Source organism: Lepus europaeus, chromosome 8, assembly GCF_033115175.1.
Source record: "Lepus europaeus isolate LE1 chromosome 8, mLepTim1.pri, whole genome shotgun sequence".
In the NCBI taxonomy this organism is placed as follows: domain Eukaryota; kingdom Metazoa; phylum Chordata; class Mammalia; order Lagomorpha; family Leporidae; genus Lepus; species Lepus europaeus.
In genome coordinates, this window is record NC_084834.1 from 11,739,816 (window position 1) to 11,759,308 (window position 19,493).

Below are 19,493 nucleotides of genomic sequence, written 5' to 3' on the forward strand. Positions count from 1 at the left end.
AGACCCGGGGGATCTTCCTTTGTTGTGCAGTTGAAGATCCTGGGCTCGGGGCAGGTTGTGATTGGTTCAGCCCGTGAGCTGGGCACAGGCAGCACCCGCAGGACCCTGCTCGGCTGCCCCTAGGTGCCCAGCAGCTCCAGGCCCTGTTTCGGGAAAGGTGCCTGGGGCCCAGGCCAGGAAGGGGCTTCTCTCCCCTGGAACCTTTCCCTTCGGGTCCGAGAAAGGGGACAGCAATTGCATTTTTTTCTTTTTGGCTCTGTGCCCCCCCCCCCCCCCAGTAATTACATAGCCAGAGATGATTTGTTTACAGAAGCCACGTGAATCAGCTAGCCCTGAAAGGGTTAACGCGCCTAAATTACGGGGCTGGGTTAACAATAAACAGGATGTCCTCCAGAAATTAAATTTAAACCACTGTGACTCAGGCGGGCCCATCCCCTCAACGGATCGTTGTCTGGGGTTATTATCGGTGGTTAATTATACCGTTGGGTTTAGCAACAGAGCTGGTCAGTTTGGGCCAAATGGAAGCAGAGAAGCGGTGTGGAGGTGGGGTGGCCAGGCCGCTCTGGGAGCCGAGCGGGAGCTTTGAATGGCAGCACTTCTGCCAGGGCCTGGGAGCCCAAAGGAGGGTAGTGAGCGGGGCTGGGCGCAGCCTGTGCCTGGGCTGACCCCAGGGGCTCCTGACGTGCCTGCGGGGAGCGCGCACCTGCCGTCTGTATAGCTGCTGGGAGACACTGGGTTTGCTTCCTGGCCTGGCCACTGTTTGTTGCCTCTGAATCCTAGGCGTTTCTGTGCCTTGAGGAAGCTTCTACGTTATCTAGTTTATCCCCTCCTGATCTTACAAAGTAGGAAGTGAAGCCCCAGGGCAGCCTGCTTCTCAGAGCGGCTGGGCTAGCGCTTGACCTCAGACCCCCTCCCGGACTGGGGCCCTGCTTCCAGTGGGCCAGGCCGCCCTCCATGGCCAAGTGGGCAGTCCACTCGCAGAGCACCGTGGTAGGTCAAGGCCAGCCACAGCTGGGCTCCATAGCCTTCTCGTGAGCGACCTTGAGACTCAGTGCATTTCCCGGGGACGTCCCCTGGCCCGGCGGGCGTCGATGGCCCTGTGATAGGTGATTTCTGCCGAGCCGCCAGCCCTGCACACTCACGGTCGCTGCGCTGTGGAGCCGCAGAGGAGCGCCCAGCACAGCCGACGGGTGGTGGTGTGGTGTCTTTCAAGGCGTGTTTTCCAGGGTGATAGCTAGTACAGCAAGCCTATAATTTCCCACGTTGCAGCTCCTCCAGACACAAGGTGCGCAGTGCGGCTGTTTGTGGGGTATCTGCCCTTTGCTGGCCTCTCCTTTTCAAGGCATATAAACTTCAGACTGTTAGCACGGAAGGTCCTCGGGGCAGGAGCTGGTGCCTGATCCTGCATCTGTCAGAGGCCCTGGGAAGATGGCTGTCCTAGAATCAGCTCCGCCCGTGCCCATGGCCCTCACCCTCAGGGCACGGGGTGCGGGCACCTCGTCCACACCCTCCTGGGGAGAGTGTCAGCCCCCCCCCATGCCACCCCCATCTTATGGTATCCCTCTTTGTCTCTTTCTCTTGTAGGATTCCTTTTAAGATTGGACAGCCCAAGAAGCAGATCGTCCCCAAAACAGTGAGTAACCCAGCCTTGCACTCTTGAAAGTCAGTGCCACCTTACGCAGTCTTTGTGTAGAACCAGAGCTTTGACAACACCGGAGCAACCTGGACCTCGTTCCCCGTCGTGTAGGTCTGACTGCGTTTGCAGGGGCCTGCCATCTGGGGGCAGGGGAAGAAGTGGATAGTGAAGGTGTGGCGGATGGCTCTGCTCCTGACCCGGCCACTAGCACTTGTCCCAGGAGAGTTCCCGAAGCACAGAGTGCGCCGAACACGCCCAGGCCTTTCCTTTGAGCCCCTCTGCTACACAGCAGCCCAGGCAGCTTCCCTGCCCCGGGTCCCTTGCCCCTACTGCCCGCTGTGTTCCTGGCTGTGCTGCAGTCGCTCGGCAGGAAGGCGTGGCTGACTCCCACCCCCGGTAGGCCCACAGTCCTTAGCCTTATTTGACCCGTACGATGGGAGAGGAGAAGAATCGCAGATCCTTGGAAAGTGAGAGCTGGACTTGCATACAACTGCCTGAGTTTTCCTCCTGGTGCTGCAGGAGCGTCTAGGGCTGTCACAGCCCCGCCCTGGCGTGGCTGGACTCAGAGCCCAGGCTTGGGCTGCAGATCCGCACTCCTCCCCTCGTTTTACACTGCCCCAGGCAGTGACCCGTCTCCCAGGGTTGGGCATGGTAGCACAGTGCAGCCTCTTCAGCACCCTTACCCACCAATCTGAGCCATGAGTCTCGCTCTGACGTGGAAGACCATCGCGTAGGACCTGTCTCGCAGGGCAGCTCAGAAAACCCAGTGCTGCAGGGGTGCAGGCCCTCGTCTCTGTCATCCCAGCCCCCAGCAGTCCTCCCTGCTTACTGACTTCTCCCCTCCTTGGCTCAGCTCTCAGAACTATGGGGAAGATGTTGCTCTAGCTTGGCGGGGAGTTGGGCACACATCTGACCAGGGCCTCCATCTTTGGGAAATCCAAAGTTAGATCCCTCGAAAGGAAGTGGGCCCGAGTTAAAAGAGCTCTCCCTGCCTCGAGCGGGGCAGGTCGTCAGCAGAGCCAGCACTCCCTCCCATGCAGAGGCTGGCCATCTGCAGAGGCGCTCAGCAGAAGCCCAGAGAATCTGGGCGTGCGAATGCTGGGCTCTGGCGGTTACAGGAAGTGGGAAGGTGTGGCTTGGAGTCCCCAGAGCTTAATCCATGGCAGATCTGAAAGCGAAGTGGTTTGCGAAGGGTCTTTTATTCCCTCCCTCACTGCGAACACTCGGCCCTCCCAACACCCCTGCCTTTGTTGAAATGGACTTTGTTCTCCACTGAGAAGCAGAGGCTGCGATGCAGCCTCCAGCCCCTTTGCCAGATTGGCTCATGGAAAGATCTCCAGGCCCTTTCATCTGAGAGTGGGAAGGACTCGTGGGGGACGGCAGGTGCACCCGCGGCTTCCCTCCGCTGGCTCATTTGAGACGGAACTGTAGTCCCCTGACAGACTGGGTGGCAGGGAGGCACCTGTGACCCTGGGTGAGGTCCTCAGCCTCTGTGAGCTGTGGTCTTTCAATGCTGAGATGAGATGACAGTAGTAACTGTGTCACGCACACTCCGAGTTGCACACCAGGGGGATACTGACTGCCGTCCAGGGAGCTGGCGGATCTGGCTCTCTGTAAGCCATCGGGCCAGCCTGTCCCAGGCAGTGAAGTTGGAGGCCAGGCCAAGGTACAGCTTGGGATAGAGAGACACACTTCCTTGGCTTGCTCTCCTCACCTCCCCAGAGGCCCTGAAGTGTATGCAGCAAGACCCTGCCTCCTCGGGCCCCACCCTGGCACCCCTTCCTGGTCCCCAGGACAGGCCTGGGCCGCGTGGTTGTCTCGGCATCTCTGGCAGCTGCCGCCGAACAGCGGTGACGCGCTCTGTTGTTCTTGCCCAGGCACTTCCAGGGAGGGGGCAGATGTGGCCGCCTGGGTTACTAGGAGTCACGGCGCCCCTGTCATGGGAAGAAATGTTCCTGTTATCTGCAGGGAGTTTCAGGAAGGTTTTGGCCCGAGGCACCCGACTGTCAGACACAAAGGGAGCATTGTGTCTGTGCCCTTGCTGCTCTCTCGTGCCCAGGTTCTTCGCGCACACGCCGTTATTGCCGAGGCTCTGGCTGCTCCGGCGTGTGCTGTGTGCAGGCTGACTGTTAGCACACAGCCGCAAGAGCAAAGGCGCCCCCATCTCCGCTCCGGCCCCTCCCACTCCCCCAGGTCCCATAAAAGTGGCGGCAGAGTCTTGGTGTGGAGAAAGGAGCCGCGCCTGCCCACATAACTGGGGAGGGTGGAGGAGCTCTTCCCGGCTTTAGCCTGCCATGGGCCTCCGAAGCCAGGGCTAGCCTGGGTCTTGTGCCCCAGGATTCCTGGCGAGGCAGGTGCCCTGCGACATCATAGGAGAAGGATCCACTGAACCTTCCCACTCAAGAAGGGGTTCACGTCCCCCGTGGAGGTCTCTCATCATCGTGAGCCCACCTGAATTCTGTAGGGACGTCCTGAGGGGGAGGCAGCGTCTGCCAGGGGCTCTCCAGATGGTCCCTCCACCCTAGCTCTGCTCCCTTTCACCTGAGCACTAGCCCCGCCCACGTGTCTCCTTTCTCACCTTACCGTGAGTGGAAGTCGGGGTGGGAAGTCAGCCTGTTCATTCATTCATTCATTTATTTATTTATTTATTTATTTTTGTTTGTTTGCACAGACAGAGTTAGAGAGAGAAAGGTCTTCCTTTTTCCGTTGGTTCACCCCCCAAGTGGCCACTACGGCCGGCGTGCTGCACCGATCCAAAGACAGGAGCCAGGCACTTCCTCCTGGTCTCCCATACGGGTGCAGGGCTCAAGTACCTGGGCCATCTGCCACTGCACTCCCGGGCCACAGCAGAGAGCTGGACTGGAAGAGGAGCAACCGGGACAGAATCCGGCGCCCCGACCGGGACTAGAACCCGGGGTGCTGACGCCGCAGGCGGAGGATTAGCCTAGTGAGCCATGGCGCTGGCCGGCCCTGTTCATTCATTTAACACATACTGAGTTCCCGCTGTGTGCCAGGGCCTGACCTAGGCACTGCGGCTGGAGCAGTGGACAACACAGCCCTCCCTCCCACCCCAGCCTTGGGGGATGCAGGGGCCAGCCGAGGCAGCCTCCTGGTGCCCGAGTCTCCTCGTGCTAAGCTCGCCAGCCTGGCCTGGCCGGCCATGCACTTGTGTTTGCACTTGCATTGTTGACTGGGCTCCAGCTGCCTTTTTGGCAGCGGCATCAAGCGAAGATGTTCAGATCTTTTCTCCTTGGCTCTTTCCCTGAGAGTCCATATACCTCGGAATGTGCTCCAGTGTGTCCCTTTGTTCCTGTAGCCCTTATGTGAGGGGCTGGAATTCTGCCGTTGCCCCTCCTCGCTCTTTCCCAGCGGCAGAGACAGACTGGGGGCAGCGAGCTGTAGCGTGAGCGCCCCTGGCTCCTGGGAGCAGGGCAGGCGAAAGGTCCCGAACTTGTCTGAGTGGCCCCGGCACGCTGCTCAGCGGCCAGCGTGAGACCTCGACGAGCTTGTCGTCAGCCAGGACGAGCCAGCCTTGTTGGAAACCTGAAGTCCCTCCCGTGCAAGTCCGAGCAGTCCCCAGCCGCGGAGCCCAGGTGTTCGCGGCCATCCCACACGTTGCAGCACACTTGGGGGATTGCAAAAGCAAGGCTGCCTCTGGGGTTGGGCACACCAAGGCAGCACCTCCACTGGGTCCTGGCTCTGCACGGCAGTTTGGCCAAGGAATGCTTAGCGTCGCTTTTACCTTCGTGGCAATAAGTGCTTGTAATGTGTGGAGGCGCTGGTCGCACTCGCGCTCTCCCAAAGGAGCTGTGTCCAGCAAAGGGAGCGGTGACCGTGTGATGGCATGGGGCGCCAAGCTTGGCCTGGCCAGTGTTTGCTGGGCTTCTCTCTGCTCTGGGGTTGTCAGCCCCGCCGGTGCCCCTGGACGGCCTTGGCCTCCCCCGCTGCAGTGAGCAGGAGAGGATCCCCCCACCCCCACACACGGGGAGGGCTGGCACCTCCCCTGGGAAGCCCCCACTGGACAGCCAGGGAGCTGATGCCCACACCCCGCCTTGGAATGCCTGGGTTCCACTGCTGGCTCCTGCTTCCTGATACAGACGCTGGGGGCAGCACTGGTGACTAGCGACCAGCCTCCTGCCACCGCATGGGAGACCTGGATTGAATTCCCAGCCTGGGCCCTGGCCCAGCCCCAGCCATTGTAGGCACTTGGGGACTGAATGAACCAGTGCATGGGGCAGAGGGGAGGGGGGACTTGCTCTTTCTCCTTTGCTAATTACCAAAAAAAAAAAATTCCATGTGTGATCTGCCTCTGCACGTTCTGCCACGGAGAAGGGACTGGAGTGACAGCCAGGTGCAGCCCAGGAAGGCCCAGGCAGAGCCTTCTCTCCCACCTGCAGGCATGGGCGTGGTCTTTGTCGGCCCACCCTGAGCCAGGCAGCAGGCCGGGCCTTGGGTCTGCCGGCTGGCAAGGGCAGAGCCGCCCTACACCCCAGACCCGCCTCTGCCTCTGCCTCCTCCCACCTCCCTGGGTGAATCTCAGCCGCGTTCACGGCCCCGTGGCTGCCTACACCCCCCCGCCGGGGGTGGCGGGGGGATGCTGTTGAGAAGCGGGCGCCCAGCTTGGCTCCCTGTTCCCCGTGGTGGAGGAGCAGGGCCACAATGCGCCGCTACTTGTCTGGCCAGCCCGTCTGGGAGGGAGTCTCGCTTCCTCAATCGCACACTTAATTAATTTGGGAACACAGGGGTGCTGTGTCGTTAGCGATCTGCTGGTGCTTGTAGGAACTGGGTGGTGGTGTTTGCTGCAGACCGGGGCAGGGTGTGGAGGGAGTTTCAGGAGGCTGGGAGATTTTTTCCGACGTGCTGTCATTTCTCGATGATTGAGCTCACTCTTTTGTTACAGGTGGAGAGAGACTTTGAAAGGGAGTATGGAAAACTGCAACAGTGAGTGTCAGACCCCACAAGGGTGAGGCAGGAGCTTGGGACCCCGCCAGGCCTCTCTCGGCACCCTGCCTTGTCTCCTTGTAGCGCGCCAGTGGCTCTCTGTGGCCTCAGCACCTGAGGAGCTGAGGGCAGCCTAGGCCACCCCCACTGCCACCAGTCTGCTCCCAGCGTGTGGCCCTGCGGGACGTGTAGCATTTGGGGGCTGGCCTCGTGCAGAGTTGGCCGTGGCACTGCAGACAGTGGGAAGGGTCCCCGGGTAAAAGGGCACCTCTCCTCCCTGGTGGGCGTTCCAGAGTATCTATGTAACCTGGGAGAGGTGACGAAAGGAGGCCTGGCGCCCAGGCTCGTCCCCTGCCTTGCAGGCTGGAAGAGCAGACCAAGAAGCTGCAGAAGGACATGAAGAAGAGCGCCGACGCCGACCTGGGTAGGTGCCGCCCGCCGTGCCCCTGGCAGGGAGGCCGGGCGTGGGGCGCTTCCTCCCGCGGCCCCTAGAGGGCTCACTTGGGAGTCACTGCGCGGTGGGCGAGACCAGCAGCCCGAGCGAAGTGCGCCGAGGCCGGTCCCCCAACAGGTGGTCACCAGCCCCCACAGAGTTCTGTGGGTGGATGCTGGCTGCCAGGCCCGCCTAGGTCCCAGTTAGGGTAGGTGGACATCTCGCTGCCCAGCTCAGGCTGCCCGGAGGGAAGAGGCGACGTGTTCTGTCCTGGCACAGACGACAGTCCCTGGGCTGGGCGAGTGGCCCAGGGGTCACGATGCTGCCTGATTTGCCTGCATCCCATATCCCAGCGCCTGGGTTCAGGGCTCTGCTCTGCTTCCAATTCCAGCTTCCTGCTAATGCGTCCCTATGCTGGGGGCCCTGCCACCCCTGTGGGAGACAGATGGAGTCCCCAGCTCCCGGCTTCTGCCTGGCCCAGCCCCAAAGGAACCAGTAGAGGGGAGATGTGTCTCTGCCTCCCTCCGTCTCCCCCTCTCCTTCTGCCTCTCAGATTTTAGAAGCTGAGCAGTGACCGTCCCTGGCCCAGGGGGCTGGCTGCCGTGGCGGTTGAGCGAGAGCCGAGTTGCAGCGTAGAGCCAGTACTCCGCCGTCCCGGAGGGCACCGAGGGGCTGTGCGTGGGAGCGTGCGGTGCCAGGAAACAGCCAGTGGCCTGGGATGGCTCAGCTGGCCGAAATGAGGAGGAGCTAGGCCCGGCAGCCCAGAGACACAGGCAGCCATGGCGTCAGGAGCACTGGGTGCCTTATCTCCAGGCTGTGCGCTCACGAGAGGCCGTGAGCAGCCGGGAGAAACGCAGGGCTGCGGGTGGCTGGGCAGAGGTGAGAGGGGGCCCTCGAGGCCCTTGCTCCCCCCAGGCCAGAATGCCAGGCACTCGGCCAGAAGTCGGCTGCTGCTGTGTCCACGCGGGCACTGTGTTGGGCTCTCAGCGCCTTTACCTGCTGCCCACCCTGCCGGTGGGCTAGGACGACGCAATGCGCTGGAACCGTGTCTAGCCACAGCCTGCTCTCCGTGAGCGTCAGCTCTTCCTCCCATCTCAGTGTTGGCATGGCTGGCTCAGGAGCAAGTCCAAGTGGTGGGCGGTGTCACTGCCCCTTGTGGGTGTTGAAGACCACCCTGGTCTGCCTTGGTACCAGGATAAAGAAGGAACCCGCGCTAGGTCCTGCCATAGCAGAGGTTCGGCTCTCCCCCGGGTGTTGAGACGGCGCAAGCTGCTGACAAAGGAACGGTTCCTGCCCTGGGAGCAGCAGGGCCACCACAGCCCCTAAGGCACCTGCCCGTGCCCCTGTGCCAGCTCCTGTCCATGCCACAGGTCTGGGGACGGCTCACCCCCAGGACCCGGGCTCATCTGAATGGGACCTGCCACTCACTGCCGGCCCCTAGCGTCTCCAAACACGATGTGTCCCGGGCTCGGGTGGGTGTGGGAGTTTGTCACCATGGCGATGGCAGATGCCAGGGGCCTGGACTGCTTGTCCCCTTGCTTTCCAGTCAGGCTGTGGCAGCACTCGCACTGCAGGGTAGTGAAGAGGGCCATGTGGTGGGGGACACCTTAGTCTGCCACCAAAGAAACCAAGACAGCAGGTGGTTCCTGGAACCCAGGAGTGTGGGCAGAGAAGGCTCCTCTGGACCAGTGGCTCCCAAGATGGGGAGGGGGTGGGGCTGGCCCCGCCGGGCTGTCCGCTCTGGGCGAGGCCTGAAAAGGTTTCTACTGAGCCACCCGGTGGTGCGGGTGCTGCGGCCTGGAGGTGCTGGGATGGCCTCCCTGAGCTCCGCACACAGCTGTTGTGCCAAAAAAGATGTTTCAGAGAAATTTTTTTAAATTTTTTTTTAATTTGACAGTGTGAGAGACAGAGAGACAGAGAGAAAGGTCTTCCTTCCGTTGGTTCACCCCCGAAATGGCTGCCACGGCTGGCGCACCGCGCTGATCCGATGGCAGGAGCCAGGTGCCTCCTCCTGGTCTCCCATGGGGTGCAGGGCCCAAGCACCTGGGCCATCCTTCACTGCACTCCCAGGCCACAGCAGAGAGCTCTTTCAGAGAATTTTTTCACTCGGCTCGGTCGGTCCCCGTTGGGCCTTTGCCCCCGGCACACTGGCAGCAGCGTAAGGACTCCAGGGACCCGAGTGGGGCCGAGGCCCCACTCTGGGCTTGTGCCGGGGGCTGTGAGCTGGGCCGCCGTGATCTCCGTGTCAGGGTGCTGCTCTGCTCCCTGCCTTGTGGCGGAGTCAGGCCACAGTTCTCACTCCACTGCAGCACACGCTGGTGGGGGGTGGGGAACACTGGGAAATGTGGGAGGAGCCACCCCAGCCTCTGACTTCCCGGATTTGGTGCAGAAACACTTGTGGCTTCATCCAGGTTTTTGTTTTCCTTGTGTCGCATGGGGTCGCCTCACAGCCACATCGAGTCACACATGCGGGGGGCAGGTGTGCACACAGAAGGGAAGGTGCTGCCCGGGACACCCCTGTCCCCTGCCCAGGTGCCTGAGCAAGTCCCAGCTTCCTGCACGTGCACACCCTGGGGGCAGTGGTGACAGCTTTAGTGGTTGGGTCCCTGCCACCACGTGGGCGGCCGGGCTTGGGTTCCCAGCTCCCAGCTGTAGCCGAGCCCAGCCCTGTCTGCCGTAGGTGTTGGGGAGTGAACCAGCAGATGGGAGCTCACTCTCTTGCTGTCTGTCACTCTCCACCTTTCTTTTTCTTTTTTTTTTTTTTTATTTTTGACAGGCAGAGTGGACAGTGAGAGAGAGAGAGAGAAAGGTCTTCCTTTTTGCTGTTGGTTCACCCTCCAATGGCTGCCGCGGCCGGCACATCATGCTGATCCGAAGCCAGGAGCCAGGCACCTCTCCCAGTCTCCCATGCGGGTGCAGGGCCCAAGGACTTGGGCCATCCTCCACTGCCTTCCCGGGCCATAGCAGAGAGCTGGCCTGGAAGAGGGGCAACCAGGACAGAATCCGGCGCCCCAACCGGGACTAGAATCCGGTGTGCCGGTGCCGCAAGGCGGAGGACCAGCCTGTTAAGCCACGGCGCCGGCCCTCCACCTTTCAAATTTTAAAAAAAAAATTTTTTTTAAGATACATATAAAATTTGTTCCTAAACCTGCAAAATTACTTCACAGACTTTTTTTTTTTTTAAAGTGTTTTTTTTTTTTTCTTCCAGTGCTTCAGCATTTCTGGAAAGTTCTCTCATTTCTAGGCTTCGCCCACATTTTGCCCTTTTGCTGGGTGACCAGCCTCTCCCTGGGTGACGCCGTGCACAGGCCAGGTGTCCGTGCGGGCCTGCTCTGCTGGCTCGCACAGGGACCCTCAGGGGTCGGCCCTGGGGGCACGGCGGCCGTTGATTCGGGGGCACTGTCCACGCTGAGCGTCTCTGAGGTTGCCGCGCCGAGTTCCTGATGGCGTGCCGCTGTCTGATGGGGAGCACTGTTTTTCTTGGTGCCGCGCACGTAAGCAACAGGCTGGAAGCACTCGGCGCAGTAAACTTGGTGACGTGTATCCAGCACCCGGACGCACTCGGGGCAGGCGGCGTGGAGCCTCGCTCCCTGCCCTTCTAGAATTCTGTTTGCACGTCGTGGAGACGTGAACACTCGCACAGGGCCAGACTCCAAAGCTCCCAGCAGTCTCCATCCTGCCTCTGAGCGCCGTGTGAGCTCCAGGCTCCCTCGCTGGCTAACAGGGACGCTGGGGGCCACTGATGCCACCAGGGGACCTCCCAGGGGCTGGCCCCATGGCCCAGCAGGTTAAGCCACTGCTTACAACGCCGGCTTCCCATGTCCGAGTGCTGATCCGAGTTACGGCTGCTCCGTGCTTCCAGGCCAGCTTCCTGATCATGTGCCCAGGGAGGCAGAGGGTGGCCAAGTGTTTGGGCCCCTGCTCCCCACGGGAGAGACCTGGATAGGGCTCCTGGCTCCTGGCTCCAGCTCCTGGCTGTTGCTGCCTTTTGGGGAGTAACCCAGCAGAGGGAAGAGTGTCCTTCTCTCTCTCTGTCACCCTACCTTTCAAATAAATAAATATTTTGTTTTAAAGTGGACCTCTCAGTTGAGCCTCGTGGGATCTGTCCACTTGCTTCCTTTAGGCCAGATCCCACGGGGAGCAGGGAGCGGGGATCAAGGCACCCGGGGTCAGGTCCCAGCTCAGCCCTTGCGGCTCTTTGACCTTGGCCACGTCACAGACCACGCGCCGCCCCCATAGAAATGGAACCAGAATTCATCGTGGCTGTGTGAACCCTCACTGGAGTAATGGGTGCAGGCGGATTCGGCAGAGCCCCACTGGAGCCCGCCGGCAGCTCCGGCGTCCTCGGGCCACACCAGTGTCCAGGTCTGCATTGTTTGCAGATGGACTTCTGGAGGGTCAAGGGCAGAGACAGGCGGGCTCACGCCAGCTCAGCGCTGGCTGTCCATCTTCAGGGTGTCCAGGTGAGCCTCAGGAGAACACGGTTTCCCGTGGGCTTCTTACTGCCGTGTGTCATTGAACCGGCGGGGAAGCCACGCTGCAGGCCCGGACTGCCCGGGTTTTGTCAATAAAGTTTTATGGAAACGCAGCCACCCGCCTTCTTTCTGCTGGCTCTGGCTGTTCCACGGAGCTGCAGCGGAAGCCCGGAGGCTCACAAAGGCTGCGCCAGTTCCCTCAGGCCCATCCCAGCCCACGGGGCGCTCTGCAGAGCCGGGCCTCTGCCAGGGGACTCCCTGTCTGTCGACCCCGGTTCCCTGAGAGCTCTTTGGAAAGGCACAGTCTTGGAGTGTTTCACTGGCTCCGCTTGGTGAGGTCAAACCCTCTGGAGCCAGAAGTAACGTGTCTCCCAAATGCCCACCCGGATGATCCCGTGAGAGGCCAGAGTCGGGAAAATCAAGTCAGCACGGCCCGGGAAGCGGCTCTGAGGGGCTCCCCGAGCAGCGTGGCGGCCGGGAGGGAGGAGCACACGCCGAGCATGCCGTGTGGCTGCAGCACTCCGTGGTTCCGCCAAGCGTGATGTCGTGTGGCGCTCCGTGGTTCCGCTGGCCACGGGCCTAGAGAGCAGGACGCCGGCCCCTCCCAGACTCACTGAGCTCTGACTTCTTGCAGCCATGTCCAAGTCGGCCGTGAAGATATCCCTGGACCTGCTCTCCAACCCCCTCTGTGAGCAGGACCAGGACTTCCTGAACATGGCGACAGCCCTGGACACAGCCATGAAGCGGATGGACGCCTTCAACCAGGAGAAGGTGACTGCCGCCTCCTCCCCTCCCTGGCCGCAGAGAGCCCTTCGCAGGGCCACCTCTGCCCTTTGAGACCCTGTACCACAAGCCCATACCTGCTTGCCCCAGTCTCCTCCGCTTTGGCACTGGTGGCTCCCCACGGCTCCCATGAGGGACACCCGTGGTGGCTCGGCACACCCAGAGCCCCCCAGTTCTCTCAGCCACCAGGCCACCGCCCCCGCTGCCGAGCAAGGCCCTGACAAGCCTTGGTGCACGGCAGGCAGCAGAACCAGGCCCGCCCTGGGACGGGACGGTGCAGCGCCCTGTGCCCTCGCTGCTTCCTGGCCACCATCTCTGCCTCACTCGGGCGCTCCAGGGACCCCTGCCAGGTCTCCCTCTTCCGAGGGGACGCAGCCTCGTCCTCTCAGGAGGCATCTGCCTACCCCTGTCGTGTTGTTTGGAAAGGCGGGGGGACAGAGATCCACTGTCTGCTGCTTCGTTCCCCCAAATGAACACCACATCCAGGTCTGGGCCAGGCCAGAACCAGGAGTTCGCAGCTCCATCCAGGTCTCCCTTGTGGGTGTCAGGGCCCAAGCGCTTGAGCCATCTGCTGCCTCCCAGGATGCAATGGCCAGAAACTGGATCGGCGTTGGGGCAGCCAGGCCTCGAACCAGCGCCTCACTAGGGGATGCCGGAGTCCTGCGCAGAGGCTCAGCCACCGCACCTGCTCCTTGCCCCAGGTTTGATGTCGTCTGTTCTTGGCTTTTGACAGGTGAACCAGATCCAAAAGACTGTGATTGAACCCTTAAAAAAGTGAGTAAGCTGCGGGACCACCCACTGCCAGCACCCCAGATTCCCTGGGAAACTTGACACGGAGGCTGCCGCCTGCAGGCCCGGGGGGGGGGGGGGGGGGGGGATGGTCCTGGCAGCCCCAGGGCAGCCCAGGGGCACGGCCGAGCCCTGCACAGCAGCCCCGGTGCTGGTCCGAGGGCCATCTGGCCGTGTGCCCCGTGGCTTCTGGCTGGATGGAACTAGCAGAGATCTTGGCCAGCCCTCAGCGGACATGAGCAAGGCCTTTCATCTCGGCCGGATCGGGAGTGCAGCTGCCTGCAGCTCTCGGCCTGGGACGTGTGGGGGCGGCCGCACATGGAGAAGGGAGCGGCCGCCAGGGCCCTGCCGGGGAAGGTTCCCTAACTGGTGACCTGAGGGGTCAGGAATTCTTGTGTGAGACTCACCTTGTGTCAGGGCAGGCCCTGGTCGTGATCAGTCAGGCTATTCCCTGGGTCCCCCCGGGGTGAGGGGCACAGGCCGGGGGCCAGCCTTGAAGCTCCCGCGACCGCGTCTCCTTGCCTGGCCTCTCCCCAGCGCTCTGACCTAGAAAGGCGCCTGCCCAGCCCAGCAGCTGCGCGCTATTACCTCTCCTGCGGTGGTCCCTGGCAGCGCCTCGCCGGCCGGGGACTGAGGCTCCGCTTAATTAGTGCTAGGCCTGGCCCGGGGCCCGGAGGGGAATGAGGAGAGCGGTTTTTGATCCTCCGGCCCCTGGTGTCTGGGGTGGTTGAGAGCCGTGCGTTCCGCGTGCAGGCTCCAGGCGCGGGGTTAGGAGAGGGCCCTGCCGGCCTCCACGAGCTCCTCACGCCAGGCCGACAGCGCAGCCTTGGCCCGGGCCCACCTGCCACAGGGAAGGGGCTGCTCCTGCCCGTCCTGCCCCGGACCTGCACCACTGCCGCCCGGCACCCTGGGCACCCGAGTGCTCGCTGTTGTCTGTCCTGGACTGAGCCGGGTGGGAAGGACACAGGCCGAGCAGAGCCTGCCCACCAGGAGCTCTGCTGTGCCAGGACCAAGGGCCCACTGTCAGTCACAGATGGCGCCCCCGGCACCCACGGTTGGCAGAGTGAGGCGGGGGACACCAGCCCAGAACTGGGGAGCTGACTTGCTGTCTTGATTTCACAACCAGCGAGGCGGCCTTGAAATCCATCCCTGGTTTCTGGAGCCAAATGGAGACACCTCGGGGGCAGCCCACCACCTGCCAGGAAGGTGTGGGCGGGGCTGAGGGGGCGGCGCCGTCTCCACAGCAGATCCGCTGACCTCCTGCCCGGTGCCCCGCCAGCCTGTGCAGTGCCCCCGACCACATGAAACCCCACTGCCTGTCGCCTCCTCCCCATTTGCTCCCTCGTGCCAAGAGCACAGCTCCCAGGGACCCCGGCACCGGAAACAGGAAACTGCAGCTTTCCTGTCCTCTGATGAAGATCAGGGCCACATGGCTGCGCCGCCCCCGGCCTCCCCCAGGGCTCGGCCCCTAATCCCCAGCCCCGGGCCCTTCCACGTGCTGTGTCGGACGGGGATGCTTTCAATTTCCCTTTCCTGGTGGGTGGCAGATCCCGGCTGCGGGGGCGCAGGGCGAGGAATGGCAGGCATCCCCTGCTCGGCCCCTGCCCTCCTCCCTCCTCCCTCCTCCCTCCTCCCTCTCCCACTCCGGCCCCTCGCTTCCCAGGGCAGCCAGCTTGGTATTGAACCTGAGGTTGAGCCCTGAGGAGGGCCTGTTGGGCCAGCTGCCCCCCAACCCTGAGATAAGCGTGAGGCAGACCTTAGGGGCTCACAGCCGGGCTCCGGGAAACCCAGCCTGCGGTGCCTGGCCCCACCTCATCTGTGGAGGGAGCTGTGCCAAACGCTCTTAGCACGAGGGCTGCGGTGGGCAGGGGGAGGTGGGGGCTGCGCAGGGCAGAGAGCAGGGTGCCCCTGGGCCCTGGTGCTCCCCTGAGGCAGGCAGACCAGTGGGAGCACAGGCTGGGCGCCTTGGGGACTCCAGCGGGGACTGGTGTAGGGTCCCCAGGGCAGAGGAAGTCCCCGCTGTCAGAATGGCTCCCCGGGCCCCTCCTGGGGCTGCAGAGCGGAGAACCGGGCCCCGTGCCTTAGGGGGGCAGTGGGGAGAGCCAGGGCTGCCCTCTCCCCCTCTGTCAGGAGCTCTGCCCTACCTGAGGGTGGCGCCCCCTGGCTGTAGCAGGATGTGATACCTGTCCCGAGCTTCCGGGTGCTGCCGTGGGAGAGGCCTCTGGGGCACCCTTTCCACTGCAGCCACGCCCGCCCCGGCCCCCCCCCCCTCCCCGGGACAGGTGCTCTCGGCTCCAGGAGGCTGACTAGGAGGAGCTCTGGTTAGGTGTCCTGCAAACACAGCCAGCCGGAAGTCCCCAGCCAGCTCTGCCCTGTGCCTGTGCCTGCACTGTGGTTTCCTTCCTAGGCCGACAGGCCCCTCCGTGTAGTCAGCGCTCCTGGCGGGTCCAGCCCTGGCCCTGGAAACCTGGCTGCCCAGCGCCTGTCCTGTGCCCCCCACCCCCCCGCCGTACGCCCCTCGCGCACATATCAACCTTTCCTCGTGAGGGGAGCGTCCCTCTCCTGAGGGTGTGAGCTCAGCGTGACGGGCGTGGCCATGGCTGCACCACCACTGCCCCGCCTCCTGTTCCCGCCCCTGCTCCTGCACCTCCCCGCGTCTCCCAGGCACTGGCCACTGAGGGGACGGAGGGCCACGGTGGCCGCTGCTGCCCCTTAGCCATTTGGGGTGGGGGAACGGTCACAGAGTAGCTTCTCAGGCCCAGATGCACCTGCTCCCTCGACCCCCGGGCGTCTCAGCTGCCCAGGAAGGGGTAGGGCTCCCCGGCAGCTGCGGCTCCATCAGCGCAGCTGCCTCAGGCGAGGCCGTGGGACCAGCCCCTCCCAGGGCTTTCCTCCCTCAGGCCCACCCTGCGGGCGGCCATGTGTGCTCGTGGCGTCCGCTCCCACCTTCAGTTTGCCGTGGACCATCTCCATGGCACCCTGTGTGCCGAGTCGGTTGTGTGCGTGTTGGTTTGATCCCTGTTAGGAGCGGGCATGGCTGAGGGGTCGCTGCCCAGTCTGGCGTTCCCACCAGGTCCTGAGCCCGGAGCGGCCGCCTGTTAACTCAGGGGAGCGCGTGTGAACAGCTTTCCTGTGGACGAGCCCTCTGCTCCGTGGCCACCTGCCCTCAGCTCTAAAGCTTAATCTGGGGTATTTAACCTTGGTCAAGTTCGTATTCTTTATTCTAGGGCCAAAACATTCATTATCCTCACTTCACGTGGGCTCTTGCCTTGTTGAGGCCGTAAACAGCAGATTGGCAGTCAAGCTCCTTGGAGAGGCCAGTGTGGGAGACCGTGCCCGCTGGGCCACCCGAGCCGCTTAGCCAGGCCACGAGCACCTCTGAGAGGCTGCGGTGGGCCCCCGGCCCTGCTCCTCAGACATTCTAGGAGGAGCCAGCTCTCCCCCTGGTCCTGGACCACCGGCTCTGCCCCTCGGCCTTGAGTGGCCATGGGCAGCCCTCGGCCTGCTGGCAGCTTCGCCTGGTCCTCCCCGGCCCTTGCGTTAGCCAGGGGCCCTTCCGAGTCCGAGGTGACAACACCTGTCGTGATCCCCACAGGGACCAGAAAGCCAAGGCCTCCCTGTGGCCGGCTCTGAATGGCCTGTCAGGGAGAGGGAGGAGGAGGGCCTTGAGCTGTGTCCCCGAGGCATCAGTTTGATGCACCATCTCCACGGTGGGACCTCAGGGTAGCCCCTCTCCTGTGTGGCGGAGGAGCCCTGGGAAGAAGAGGAGGAGGAGGCAGAGGAGAGGCCATTGGCCAGAAGTAGGTTCAGAGTTCGGTTCTGTCGCCAGCCGGAGAACTAGGCCTGACCGTGACCTTGGGCAGCCATAGGTCATGCCCTCTCTGGCCTCCCAGCTCTGCACTCCTGTGCTCCAGGCGTGTGGGCAGGGCAGGCCGGGCTGAGTGCATGCTGCACCGCAGTGGGGGTCCAGCAGCCCTGGCCTCGCCCGTGGGAAGCGAAGCCCCCGACACGTGGAGCAGGCTCCGTGCTGTCCCTGTCGCGCAGGTTCGGCAGCGTCTTCCCGAGCCTCAACATGGCCGTGAAGCGGCGGGAGCAGGCCTTGCAGGACTACCGCAGGCTGCAGGCCAAGGTGGAGAAGTACGAGGAGAAGGAGAAGACGGGGCCTGTGCTGGCCAAGCTCCACCAGGTGCTGAGGGGGGCGGGGGCGGAGGGGCGGCAGGCGCCTCCCTGCACCTGGGACCACAGAGCCAGAGCTCTGACCCCCGGGGTCCCGCTCCCAGGCGCGGGAGGAGCTTCGGCCTGTGAGGGAAGACTTCGAAGCCAAGAACAAGCAGCTCCTGGAAGAGATGCCACGGTTCCACAGCAGCCGCCTTGGCTACTTCCAGCCCAGCTTTGAGTCCCTGATCCGGGCCCAGGTGAGGCCCCAGCCCGCAGGGAGGAGACACCCACTGCTCCCCTGCCTCGGGCACCTCCCCCCACGCCAGTGGCAGGGCTAAGGGAAGTTGAGGGTCCTCTATATCTTCCAGTTCTAGCCACAATCCTCTGCTCCCACGTCTGATCCTAAGCAGCACTTTGGTCTTTGCCCAGTGTGGGTGGGTGGGCCAGGGCAGAGGTGGGCTCCAGAGGTCCCAGCACCCCTCCCAGACCCCCAGGAGGTTGGCCTTGAACTCCCAGACAGGTCCCTAAGCCCCAGGGGCTGCGGCACACCTCCCAAGCCAGACTAGGACTTGGGGCCAGCAGTTAGGGAGGGGCAGGTACTGGCCCTGTATCTCCTGGCAGAGCGGAACCGGGCGGCTCCCACCTCCAATCCTTTGGCAAATGGGAGCAGTTGGGGTCCATAGCCAGATCTCAGGACCCCCACTGTTCTCCCCACTCCGTGGCACCAAGTCACCAAGCTGAAGGTTCCCATTTCAGCCACTGCCTGCCTGGTGGTTCTCGGCTGGGTGTCTGGCGCCCTCCAGTGGTCACCATGCATCCTTGACAATCGGTGCCCCCACCCTGCTGGCCTTGGAGGTCAGCAGAGCCCAGGGGCGGGGCACTGGGTGTCAGGACTGACGCTGGAGCTGGCACTTGTTTGGGACTTGTTTTCTCGGTGCTGTGCCGTGCTGTGTGTAGGGCAGTGAGACGCATTCTTCCCACCCTGGCCCCTGGGGCGCAGCGTCCTGCCAGCAGCTGCGCCCTCCCTCTGCCCCTGCCGCGGGGGCCCGGACTCGGCCAGGCGGCCCTGTCACCGCGCAGCAGGGCAGCCGGCTTGCTTACGCTCCCCCGCACCAGCCTCCTGCCGTTAGTCACTGCACAAGTGAGCATTCCTGGTGACTCAGCGCACAGCGGCCCCCGCCCCGGGGGGACAGCTGCACTGGAGCCCACCTTGACGGGGCTCCCCCAGGTGCTGCTCACCTGGCCCCCCCAGCGCTGGGCTGTGCATTTCTGCAGTGGATGGGGGTCCCCTGGCCCCGCGCCAGGCACACTCCCATCAAAGTGCATGCTGTCGGGAGGGGAAACTGAGGCCAGCATGGCCTTGGCCATTGGGGGAGTGGCTGACAGGGCTCCCCCATAAAGGTTCTGAGAAGCAGCACAGCCTCTGTCCACACCCGCCACCACCTCGGCCTCCCCGGCTGCTCCCTGCGGGCCCCCCAGCGCCATTCTGTGCTCTGGCACCCAGATGCCCGGTGCCCCCCTCACCACCCGGCCCTGGCCTCCTCCAGGTCGTTTACTACTCAGAAATGCATAAGATCTTCGGAGACCTCGCCCGACAGCTTGACCAGCCGGGCCACTCGGACGAGCAGCGGGAGCGGGAGAACGAGGCCAAGCTGAGCGAGCTCCGAGCCCTCTCGATCGTGGCTGACGACTGAGCCGGGGCCTCCTGGGACGTGTCCATCGCTCTGCGCTTTGCACTGTCCTGACCGGCAGCCGTGCGGCACCTGGCAGGCCGGGGAGAGGCAGCCCCTGGACCTGCGGTCTTGGCTCCCTTGAGCCCCAAGCTGGCTGCCACCCCCCAGGCCCAGGTAAGCCGCGTAGGAAGACCCTGGGGGTGTCATGTCCTGAACCGTCCAGTTTGTCCTGGCCTCGGGCAGGAGCTGGCCTCAGCCCTGCTCGCCCGGCAGGGCCATCTACCTCCGAAGATCTGCCCACCGTGGCGTGCGCCCGGCCTGTCGCGCCACTGCAGACACTGCCCCAGCAGAGGGCGCCACAGCACTACAGAGGTGAGCCCCTAAGGGCTGGGATCTGGCCTCCTGTGACTCCCCCAGCAGGGTTCCATCAGGCCCAGGCCTCCATGTGAGAACAGGCGGTTAGTGTCTCACCTGAATATCTGGAATTCTATTTTTTCAAGTAAAGTTTCCAATGAAATAACCACATCGTTTTGTGCTTGTAAATTAAGGTGAGGCCGGGGAGGGAACACGGGCAAGCCTAGGAGTAGGGGAGAGCTACAGCTGAC

General features: G+C 63.2%; 1 protein-coding gene across 1 annotated transcript in view; it reads left to right on the forward strand.

Moving 5' to 3' along the window:
• The window catches only part of BIN3 (bridging integrator 3), a 40,883-nt gene extending 21,458 nt beyond the window's left edge, over positions 1-19,425 (forward strand). The window contains exons 2-9 of the mRNA XM_062199382.1: positions 1,585-1,633; positions 6,537-6,577; positions 6,940-7,001; positions 12,120-12,256; positions 13,002-13,042; positions 17,102-17,243; positions 17,338-17,472; positions 18,763-19,425. Of these exons, the coding sequence (XP_062055366.1) occupies positions 1,585-1,633; positions 6,537-6,577; positions 6,940-7,001; positions 12,120-12,256; positions 13,002-13,042; positions 17,102-17,243; positions 17,338-17,472; positions 18,763-18,909 (754 nt within the window). The 3' untranslated portion in view covers positions 18,910-19,425. The remainder of the gene's footprint in view (positions 1-1,584; positions 1,634-6,536; positions 6,578-6,939; positions 7,002-12,119; positions 12,257-13,001; positions 13,043-17,101; positions 17,244-17,337; positions 17,473-18,762) is intronic.
• Positions 19,426-19,493: the final 68 nt, after the last annotated feature.